Below are 12172 nucleotides of genomic sequence, written 5' to 3'. Positions count from 1 at the left end.
ACCAGCCAACACCAAATTCGAAACTGTATCTACTCAAAGATGGTAAGTAGCTAATAGCATTCCCAACTGTATCCGACCAAAATTTGCTTAATTATCACATAATAACTTTAATGATATTGTCGGTTTTGTCGGTTTTCATCCAACTGAAAGTCATGTTTTGTCGGTTTTCATCCAATAAATATTGAACTTCGCATTCCTCAAAAACAAGAAAGATATATGTACTGAACTTCGCATTCAACATGCTATCATCCAAATTTGGATGGTAAAAAGAGAACTAGATATCTAGCTTGTTAATCTAAAATTGGCTATAGTAGGCAGTAGTACAATATAACTGAGACAAACATATCAAACGAAGTGTATGACTAAAACGTTAATATTACCAGACACAACGTTAATATTAACAGCCGTTACCTTGGATTCTGATCAAAAATCTTCTTCATCTGAACTGTCATCTTCGTTATCATTGTTTGCGCTTGACCTAGTAAACCATAAATGAAAAAAATATGATTAATGGAATTTATAGCTTTAGAAGTACAAATAAACAAAATTAATCAAGTAATACTTGTCTAGCAAATTTGGGCAATTGCGTTTGTCATGCGACACACCACGACGTCCACATCCACGACACTGTCTACCCTTCGAGGTTGCCTTCTCCTTTGATGACTTCAATCTCTTCCCACATCCCTTTGTTCTTATTACACAAGGATCAATGATAGCAATGGCCTTATCCATGGATCTCCTGTTTTCACTTGCATTTCTTGATGGTATGAAAATATTCAACTCCTTCATTTTGCAGTCAATATGATCAAATTGTTCATGCAAGAATTTTGTTCCCTCTTCAGTCATAGATGCTGCATCCACTAAAGCAGAAGATCTAAAAGATAAATTCCAATGTCTTGACATCAAACACCTCTCTGGATCATCTATTGCATTTAGCTCAGACAGAGATAATAATGCTCCTACTTTTGCGCCTTGGGTCCACCGTTTCAAAATATACTTATCAGGCAAGTGGAAAACCTGGTTGACACGAAAAAATGCTAGCATATGCCTGCATGGAATGCCGTCAAACTGAAATTTCATGCAACTACAATATACATCATTTCTCTGCACGTCATGTTTAAGCACCCTTGGTTTCGATGAAGAAGAAGCTTGAAAATTCATTACATGATAAACCCAAAACTCGATTTCAGTACATGCTTGTTCCACATAATAGTGATGACTCTCACCTACTTCTTTTTGAAACTCCAACCATTTCGTTTTGGTATAAACTTTCACCATTTGAGTTTCCATTGGCCAATTTGACATTACTTTTGGGCGCTCATTCATATCAATATGATCTGCGACTAACTCATTGTGTCGCTGGTTCCGAAGTGCCTTATTAAAACGAACAATAAAATCCATCAATGCATTCTTGTTAGAGATGTAACGTTTGAAAAAGGCATGGGAACTCTCTGATCTTTGACTGCTTGAAATCCCTGCAGAGAATACATTTAGGAAATAAGTTGGCACCCACCTATGTCTCAAATCAAACATCAAAATCAGCCAATCATCTTGGACCAAGCCAGCAGACTCCATAACCACTTTCCATGACTCCTCAAATTCATCACTTGTTGTTGAATGTACAATGACATTTCTAATGCTTTGGTAATGATCCCGGAAAATCACAGGACTCAATTTGTCGGGAAATTTGTTTAAAATGTGCCACAGACAATATCGATGCACTGTTTGGGGAAAAACTTGGGCTATGGCTTTGGTCATGGCAGGATCCTGATCAGTGATGATCAATTTTGGTGCACCACTAGGCATTGCTTCTAGAAACTTACCTAGCAACCAAACAAAAGATTCTGTTCTTTCGTCACTCAGAAATCCACAGCCAAAGAGGATGGTCTGACTGTGATGATTAACACCTACAAAAGGTGCAAAAATCAGCCCATATTTGTTGGTGTTATATGTTGTATCAAACACCACTACATCGCCAAAGACAATGTTTGCCCTCCTTGACACGGAATCTGCCCAAAAACACCTGCTAAATCTGTTGTCTGAGTCCGTCTCATAATCAAAGAAAAAAGTTGAACACTTTTCTTTCTCAGATTGCAAAAAATCAACAAATGTTTCAGCATCCATCCCCATGTGCTCCTCCCTTAAACTTCTCTGATAGTTTCTCAAATCTCTTTCTGTACAACCTACGTTCTCTGTCCCTCCATGATCTATCTCAAATATTCGCATTTGTTGACAAGTTGAGATATTGGCTTCTGCAAATTGTTGACTTAGTGCTTTCTTTGATACAGAAACACTGCGATGTGAACGTAACAAATGGACCTTCGAAGGAGTAGCAAGTGGATGATTATGATTTTCTACGAAAGTACTGATCATCTATCCCGTACCAGTTTGTTTCTTCACAACTGAAATCTTTGCCTTACATCCAGATCGAATATCTCGACGAGCTCTGTTTTGTCTTGGTTTATCACTATTTGCCTCTTTACTCCATCGAACTTCATCCGTCTTCCCTTCCTTAAAGCATACAAATTTTTTCCAAATAACTTCACTCGTCTTCTTACTTTTCTTACTATTGCTAATTCTCGCACTAAATCCAGATTCTCGTGCGTATTGGGTATAGTACGAATATGCATCATCCAATGATTCGAATCTCCTTCCAATATTTGGCTTTCGATCATCTTCAACTTGAGGGATGTATGACTGATCATCCCCACTGCTTTCTTCCATCTCTGTAAAGTATGACAATCATACGTTTTAATATAATAATTTTTAATAAATTCAAAAAACAAATAATTAACAATATTACTAATAATTGATAGATACCTGACATCGTTCAATGTAAGATACCACAATTTCTGGAATGCATACGACCCACTGCTTTTAATTATTCTGAATTTTCTTGTATTTGCAAAATAAAAAATATAACAAATGTGATTATCATCAAATATAAAACTATATAATAATAATAACAATTAATATGAACTTATTTACAAATTATGAAAATGGGTAAACAACAATTTATCGAACAAACTATAAAAACAAACAAGAATGCGCGTTAACCCTAATGATTACTGGGAAATAATTATTCAGATTCTTAACAAACCAACGTACAAATCATTAGGGTTAATCTAATTCAATTTGTCATGTGATCATTATTATGACCAATATATGTTTAACCCTCTTACGTACAAGACCAATAAAGTCTAACTAGTAATGGGGTTTTACTAATATTTCTTTCCCTAAAAAAATGTCTTAATGAAATAATAATCAATTAACAAAATGTAATAGATATATCATGGACTCCTTCAGGTTGATTCGTAAAGTCATACAAATAGTTAATTTTCTCATCGACCAGTAGCCCATAAAGCTGCCTCGTTTGGCATCTGATGAATGGAGTTTAGGAGATTCGAATGCATTCCTTGAAACAAATTAGAGGGATCACCTAAAATTTGCCTGCTGAGTCCTCCTGGCAGCGGCGGCGATCCTAGTGAATTTCCTGGAACTTGATTATTATTAATGGCGTTTTCTTCTTCTTCTAGCGGCAATTTTTCATATGAACGGTTCTGAAAATCGCAAGAAATGGCCATTATAATAACTGGCCCCGATGCCAGATGTGCAAGAAATGTACGTCATTAGCTTGTTCGACGGCGGAGAACATGGGCAAATAGACAAAAGCACAACACTTGAAGTGTTCTGAAAATCGCAAACAAACTAAACGTGAGAAGAAAAAAAAGGGCTTTATATATAATCGCCTATGTTAGAGGAAGAAGAACCTTCGCAAGGGCTGAGATTTTGTCAGACAACGGCGGAGTTTTTTTGCATCGGGTCTTCAATTTGTTGAAGAAAGTTGTAGAAGAAAATAATGTGGCTTCATTTGGGGATCTAACAAGAAGGTTTTTGGAGATTAAAAAAATTAATTCCCAGCCCACCCACGTGACATTAAACAAAACAAAAAAAAGAAGATGAGTTGGGCGCCACATGGGCAGGCGCCCACGTTTCACTTGCACCCAAGGGGTACAGTGGAACGTTTCTCTATATATATATATATATATATATATATATATATATATATTGCCAAAAAACAAAACAAAAATACCAAAGACAACGGTTTACAAAAAGTGTTGTCTTAGTCTACATAAAGCAATGCAAAAAAACAACGGTTAAAAAAAACCGTTGTCAAAGAGCTCCAAAAATGCGCACATAGACAACAGTTAATTAAAACCGTTGTCGTAGGTCATAAAAAACCCGCTCATAGACAACGGTTTTTTAAAACCGTTGTCTTTACATATAAAACTGTTGTTAAAGACCAACGGTTTTTGTGAAAACTGTTGTTTTGTTTTTTGGCAATATATATATATATTCACATAAAGTTTTGTTATAAAACCGTTTTTGTTTTGTTTTTGTGAAAACTGTTGTGTTGTTACAAAAAGTTTTGTTATAAAACCGTTTTTCATTAAAATATGGTTAACGACAACGGTTTTTGTGAAAACTGTTGTTAAAGACCAAAAGACAACAGTTTATGTATAAAACCGTTGTCTTTTTAGTGTGGTTAATTCACATATTTGTTGTAGTGTGTCTACCTCCACACTTACTGCAATACAAGGATGATGATCCAGAACTCTGTCCTAAACCGAACTGTTTGGAACCACTGGAACTAGAAGAACTGTTCCCCTGCCTCTTGAATTGTTTACCTCTTGCTTTATACTGATCCTTTCTGTTTCCCCCACTGCTTCCACCTTCATATCTCTGCTGCTGGTTCTGATGCTGAGGTGGCGGATTCTGATACGGTGTTTACCAACGTGAAGACGTCGGGGTTCAAACCATTGATGAACTGATCGGCCTTTGCTTCCTCATCTCCGGCAATTAGCGGTGCAAAACGCAACAGACTATCAAACTTAGCCACGTATTTTTCAATGTTCAGATTCCCTTGCCTCAGATTGGCAAACTCTGCTCCCTTATCTTTGCGATACGAGATAGGGAAAAACCACTTATAAAACTCAGATTTAAAAAGAGTCCAAGTAACTTCCGTACCTCTTCTCTCCATTGCTTTCTTCGTCATGATCCACCAGCTCTTAGCAACCCCACGAAGCTGATGAATGACTAACCTGATTCGGCGGTCATTAGTGTAGTCAATGGAATCGAACAACTTATCAATATCATCCAACCAACTCTCGCAGTCAACTGGATTTTCTGAACCCATCAACAACGACGAATTGAACGACTGAAACCTCTTCAGCAAGGTTTCTATAGGCGTCGTTGTAGCATCCATCTCAACCGTTTCAGTACTAGCTTGCTCAGTTGTAGGAATAACTGGCGGTGTGTTTCTGTTTATCACTCGACGAGGACCCATCTGATAATCAAAGGTTAGGACACAAGATATCTCAATCGCTACAATCGGTGCCCTTTACAACCGCTCAGAAAACCGATACCAGTCGATAACAGAAGCAGTTATATCTCAAGTAGATCATGCTTTATAAATGTAAATCACATAACCATGTAATTCAAATAATTCTCAAACAATAAAGCATGCTCGCATGGAATTAATTATACAGCTAAAATAATTCAAACACATGCGAGGAGCCAATACACGCAGACTCGATCTACCCCGCTCACTCTAGTTCAACCAAGAATCTTAACGCTCTGATACTACTTAATGTGAGACCTCATTTCTAAACAACTAATCTCGGACAAAACAACCGATAAGTATACGAGAAACCAAGATTAGAAGCAACCAAAATTTTTTTTTTTTTAAAGAAGGCTTGCGCGCCTGCGCTGAAATCAGCGCGCACGCGCCGACGCTTCGTCAAAAACCAGCGCACCCGTGCCCTTACCTCGCGAAGAGGCCACGCGCCAGCGCCGTCCTCTCGCCCAGAAAGATTAAGGCACCGAAAATAAACTCAACAAAACCTAAACACTTGCATTAAAAGTATTTGACAAGCCAATAACAATACAAGAAAAGTTTAGGGAAGAGAAACATTCGATTCGGTAGCACCTACATCGATTCTTGCTTATAAAACAAATACGAAAAGTTCGAATGACTAAACATGTTCGCAAAACATAACTAGATTGACATGCTGATTCGACTTCTAAACGAGTCTCACTACTATCTCTTGCTCTTGACGCTAACCAGGTCTATGCTGACTTGATCCTGACCCTCCTGTTGCCAAGTACACATACAAAACAAAGCAACAGCCGGATAAACCGGTGAGAATGATAATCCCAGTAAAAGCAACATATCAAGTAATACAACAATAAACATGCTTTCAAGACAAAAACATAATCAATAACAACGTAATGAAATGCATGTCTTTGAATCAGGATATCAAATCTGATAAACGAGGGATTGCTGTTGTGCTTTTGGGATCCCGAGGATGAGATCACCTAACGACTCACCGACTCTCCCAATCGAGGTGGTGCCACGTATCCCACTCCTCTAGACTTTGAGAAACTATAATGAGTATGCTAGCACTAGGCAAAACGACTACGACCTAGGCCACTCAATCATAGTTCCCAAACGTCTAAACAAAACGGGCTATTCTGCCCGCTGAAATCAAAGTTGGCTCAAGATGAATGCATAACAGAAAAATAAACATAAGCCACATAATCAAAAGCAAAATCAATCAACAAGACACAAGTTCCTCATGCTAGAACAAGTGTAGATGCAATATGTTATTTGAAAAGGGAAACTCAAGAACCAACTGTCCCGAGTATGCTATCCCGCTACGATGACTGCTTTTACCTTTCAATGACGTAGATCCAACTCCTGACAAGCTACAACAAAATATTGTATCAACAACTATAAAACCTAAACAACAATCAACGGTTCAAGGAAATCTCTTTACCGTTCTTCGTCCAAAACTCGACGACCAATGCTGCTAACACAGGGCTCGACAGACTTCAACGAATCTGTACGAATATAAGAGATGATCAACTACAACGATCACTCACAAGCCAATGCTTCAACAATTCTAAAATGATTCGAAACCCAAAACTCAAACCGACGGCATAACGGCTATAAACTGAACAAACCGGAAACGCAGACAGCAGTTCAACAACAACAAAGCAAACCCATCAATCTCAAAATCCAAGTTTTCGAAAATGGCTTCCAAAAATCATAACAAATCCGAACGTCGCTCTAATTCAAAACTGACAGATAATAAACGATCAGAACTCTGTCAAGAACAACATACTCGAATCTCGAACGATTCTAACAACATCCAAAAACTAGAATGTATCCGATCGTAGAAAAACTTACGATAGAACGAAGCTCTCGCAGCCGTGATCGCTAATCTGCCTTCAGAATTAAATTTCAACGGCCGGATCGAGCTCGGACTGGATTTTGAAAGCTTGAAAGGGCTCTTCCCCAAGCTTCAATGGAAGAACTCGATGGAAAGGAAGGAGGAGAAGATAAGTAGACTAAGTCAATTCCTTTCCAAGTGTAGATAATATAATAAACTCCAAAATTGCATTTTAGTCCCTGAAATTTCCAAAATTTGCAAAAAGGACCCTGATCAAAATCAAGTCGGCTCGTGAACTCTGTAATCTCCGATTAACTCAAATAAACTTATTTAAGATAAAAAATGGGGCATTACAATTCATCAGACCTAGTGTATCACCTTGGGGTGCTCCTGTTCTGTTTTTTCGGAAGAAGGATGGTTCTATGCGGCTCTGTATTGACTACCGTCAACTGAATCAGGCTACAGTCAAGAACATGTATCCTTTACCCCGAATAGATGACCTTTTTGATCAACTGCAGGGTTCTTCTATCTATTTGAAGATTGATCTGAGGTCAGGTTATCATCAGCTGAGTGTGCGTGAGGAAGATGTTCCTAAGACCGCATTCAGAACGAGGTATGGTCATTTTGAGTTTATAGTCATGTCGTTTGGTTTGACTAACGCTCCAGCGGTTTTTATGGGTTTGATGAACCATATCTTTCAGCGCTATTTAGATGAGTTTGTTATTATCTTCATCGATGATATTCTTATCTACTCAAAGAACTATACTGACCATGCAGAGCATTTGAGAATCGTTTTGCAGATTTTGCTGGTTGAGCAGTTGTTTGCCAAGCTGTCTAAATGTGAATTCTGGTTGGATCGAGTTGTCTTTCTCGGTCACATTATTTCTGGAGATGGGATTTCTGTCGATCCCAGAAAGATTGAAGCGGTTATGAATTGGCCTAGACCGACATCAGTACCTGAGATCCAAAGCTTTATGGGTTTAGCTGGTTATTATCGCCGATTCATCGAGGGATTCTCTTCAATTGCCAAACCTATTACCCAGCCGACTCAGAAGAATGCGCCTTTTGTCTGGACTGTAGATTGTGAGGCTAGCTTTGTTGATCTGAAGAGGAGACTGACAAGTGCTATGATTCTTTCTATTTCAAAAGGTACTGGAGGTTTCACAGTCTATTGTGATGCTTCTAACCGAGGCTTGGGATGTGTTCTTATGCAGCATAAGCATGTGATAGCGTATGCATCGAGGCAGCTGAAGCCGCACGAGACTCGTTATCCGGTTCATGATCTTGAACTCACTGCGATTGTATTTGCTCTGAAGATCTGCGCGTCACTATCTGTATGGTGAGTCTTTCAAGATATTTTCTGATCATAAGAGCCGTAAGTACTTGTTTTCATAGGCAGAGCTGAATATGAGACAGAGAATATGGTTAGGTCTGTTGAAGGATTTCGATTGTGAGATCAAGTATTATCCGGGAAAGTCGAATGCAGTTGCAGATTCCTTGAGCCGAAAGCTTTGTTCTTTATCTCTTTCTACTATCGGTGTTTCTCAGTTGATCGATGATTGTTGCACTTCTGGTTTGGAGTTTGAAACAGATAGGAAGACTATCAGAGTATTTGTTATTCAAGCTGAGCCAGAGTTATTTATTTAGATCAAAGAAGCACAGAAGTATGATCCGAGCATTCAGATTTCAGTAGAGAAAGTCAGATCTGGGCATTAGTCTGAATTTCAGGTTAGAGATGACGTTCTATTTGTGAATAACCATATTGTTGTGCCTGATATTTTGGAGTTGAGGCAGCGTATTCTCCGAGAGGCTCACTGCAGTCGGTTCAGCGTTCATCCTGGATGTCGAAAGATGTATAACGATTTGAAGAATCAGTTCTGGTGGAAGAGAATGGAGAGAGATGTTGCGAGATTTGTATCTCGATGTTTGAACTGTCAGCAGGTGAAAGCAGAAAGGAAGCGACCGGGTGGTCTGTTGCACAGTCTATCTGTTCCGAAATGGAAATGAGATCACATTTCTATGGATTTCGTCACGAAGCTACCACGATCTGTTCGAGGATGCGATGCTATTTGGGTAGTGATCGATAGATTGACGAAGTCTGCTTGCTTTATTCCGTACAGGATGACGTATCGTCACGATCAGATGGCCGAGTTATACGTTAGCAATGTTGTGAGATTGCATGGTATGCCGAAGTCGATCGTTTCAGACCGAGGCCCTAGATTCACTTCTCATTTTTGGCACAGTCTTCAGGAGGAACTTGGTACTCGATTGCATCTGAGTACAGCTTATCATCCTCAGACCGATGGACAGTCAGAGCGAACTATCCAGACGTTAGAGGATGTGATTCATGAAGTAGTGCTAGAATTTGGCACTAGTTGGCAAGATTCTTTGCCTCTTGTCGAGTTTTCTTACAACAACAGCTTCCAAGCGAGTATCGGTATGGCGCCTTTTGAGGCTTTGTACGGAAAAAAGTGCCGATCTCCGTTGTTTTAGGATGATTTGTCCGAGTCACCTGATTTGGGACCGGATATGCTTAGAGATATGGCAGAGCAAGTTAAGATCATTCAGTCGAGAATGAAGTCAGATCAGGATAGACAGGCAAAGTATGCGAAAGTCAGACATAGACCTCTGAGTTTCGAGTAGGGAGACCGAGTTTTCCTTAAGATTTCTCCTTTCAGAGGCACTTTCAGATTTGGTAAGAGAGGGAAGTTATCTCCGAGATTCATCGGACCGTACGAGATTCTCAAGAGGATATGCGATCTTGCCTACAGACTTGCACTTCCTCCGTCTTTATCTGGTATTCACGACGTTTTTCACGTCTCTATGTTGCAGAAGTATCATCCAGATCCTTCTCATATTCTTCAGCCTGATGAAGCCGAGCTAGACGAGACTCTAAGCTATTTTGAGCGACCGATTCAGATCCTTGATCGAAAAGAGAAGCAGCTCAGAACCAAGTTGATTCCGTTGGTGAAAGTGAAGTGGAGCCGTCATGGGGTCGAGGAAGCGACTTGGGAGACAGAATCCGACATGAGAAAGCGCTTTCCTGAGTTATTCGGATGACGTGAGTTCTTCTTACTGTCTTTAGTTCTTTATTCTATCTTATGAGTTGTGATTCTTATTGATTTCGAGGAAGAAATCTATTCTTAGAGGGGGAGAATTGTAACGCCCCGATTTTATCTTAATTGAACTTATTTGAGTTAATCGGAGATTACAGAGTTCAAGAACCGACTTGATTTTGATCAGGTCTATTTTGTAAATTTTGGAAATTTCATGGACTAAAACGCAAATATTGGATTTTATATATTATTTACTCATGGAAATGATTGACTTAGTCATTCTTCACTCCCTTCATCCCTTCCAAATCATTTTCCACCATTAGAGGCGCCCCAAAGCTTTTCCAAGCTTCCAGAATTCAGTCCGAGCTCGATCTGGTTGTTAGAATTTATTTTTGAAAGCAGATTAGCGATCACTGCAGCGAGAGCTTTGTTCTATCGTAAGTTTTTCTCCGATCAGATACATTCTATTTTTTGGATGTTGTTAGAATCGATTGAGTTTCGAGTATGTTGTTCTTGATCGAGTTCTGATCGTTTATTCTCAGTCGGTTTTGAAATGGAGCGACGTTCGAAATTGTTATGATTTTTGGAAGCCTATTTTCGAAAATGAGGTTTTGAGATGTGTTGGAATTGCTTTGTTATTGTTGTCTTAGCATTGATATGAGTTGATATCGATATTGTACTGCTGTCTGCATTTTCGGTATGTTCAGTTGCCGGTTTGAGTTTTGGGATTTCAAACCGTTTTGAGTTGTAAAACTTTGGCATTGAGTTTTGATCGTCGTTGTTGATCTTCTTTGCCTCCGTACAGTTTCCTTCGGAGTTTGTCGAGCCCGGTGTTAGCAGCATTCGATCGTCGAAGAGTTGGACGAAGAGCGGTAAAGAGTTTACCTTGAGCCTTGTTGTTTAGGTTGTTTAGATTTTGATATAATCTCTTTTGTAGCGTATCCAGAGTTGGAGCTACTTGCATTGAAAGGTAAAAGCAGTCATCGTTAGCGGGATAGCATACTCGGGACAGTTGATTCTCGAGTTTTCCCTTAAATCACATGCTTGCATCAATACTTGTTCTAGCATGTGGAACTTGTATTTTGTTGTTTATTGAGTTTTTGTTAAATGGATTAAATGTTTTATGTTTCTTATGCATTCATCTTGAGCCAAACCTTGATTTCAGTGGGCAGAACAACTCTTTTTATGTTAGATGTTTTGGGGACTTTAATCGAGTGGCCTAGGCATAAAGGTTCGCCTAGTGTCATCATACTCCTTATAGTCGCACCAAAGTCTAGGGGAGTGGGATACGTGGCACCACCTCGATTGGGAGAGTCGGTGAGTTGTTATGTGATTTCATCCTCGGGATCCCAAAAGCAGAGCAGCAATCCCTTGTTTATCAGAATTGATATCCCGATTTTAAAGACATGCATTTCATTACATTGATACTGAATACGTTGTTGTCTTGAAAGCATGTTTATTATTGTATTACTTGTTATGTTGTTTTTACTGGGAATATCTTTCTCATCGGAGTTATCCGGCTGTTGCATTGTTTTGTATGTGTACTTGGCAACAAGAGGGGCATGATCAAGTCAGCGAAGACCTGGTTAGCATCAAGAGGAAGAGTTAGTAGTGGGACTCGATTTAGAAGTCGAATCAGCATGTTTATCTAGTTTAAGACTGAAGCATGTTAGAACTCGAACTTGTTATGTTTTGTATTCGGATTGTAATAGCTAGAACCGATGCATGTTCTATCTTTCTGAGAAATTGATCAAATCTAGAACTCCATGTATCTTTTGGAGAGATTGTGATTGTAATGCATGATTATGATTTGAAGGTTTTGGATTTGAGTTTTATCAAGTTTTGCTGTATTTTTGCTTCTGTACTGTCACCGATCGATCG

General features: G+C 39.0%; 1 protein-coding gene across 1 annotated transcript; it reads right to left on the bottom strand.

Moving 5' to 3' along the window:
* Positions 1–423: 423 nt before the first annotated feature.
* LOC140871967 (protein FAR1-RELATED SEQUENCE 5-like) lies at positions 424–2373 on the bottom strand. The gene is made up of 2 exons (XM_073274705.1): positions 563–2373; positions 424–478 (listed from the first exon to the last, which is right to left on the bottom strand). Exons 1-2 carry the CDS (start codon positions 2371–2373, stop codon positions 424–426), a joined length of 1866 nt encoding a protein of 621 aa, XP_073130806.1.
* Positions 2374–12172: the final 9799 nt, after the last annotated feature.

This window comes from Henckelia pumila, unplaced genomic scaffold (assembly GCF_033568475.1).
Source record: "Henckelia pumila isolate YLH828 unplaced genomic scaffold, ASM3356847v2 CTG_461:::fragment_3, whole genome shotgun sequence".
Lineage (NCBI taxonomy): Eukaryota > Viridiplantae > Streptophyta > Magnoliopsida > Lamiales > Gesneriaceae > Henckelia > Henckelia pumila.
This window is presented reverse-complemented; position numbering and strand designations above follow the sequence as displayed.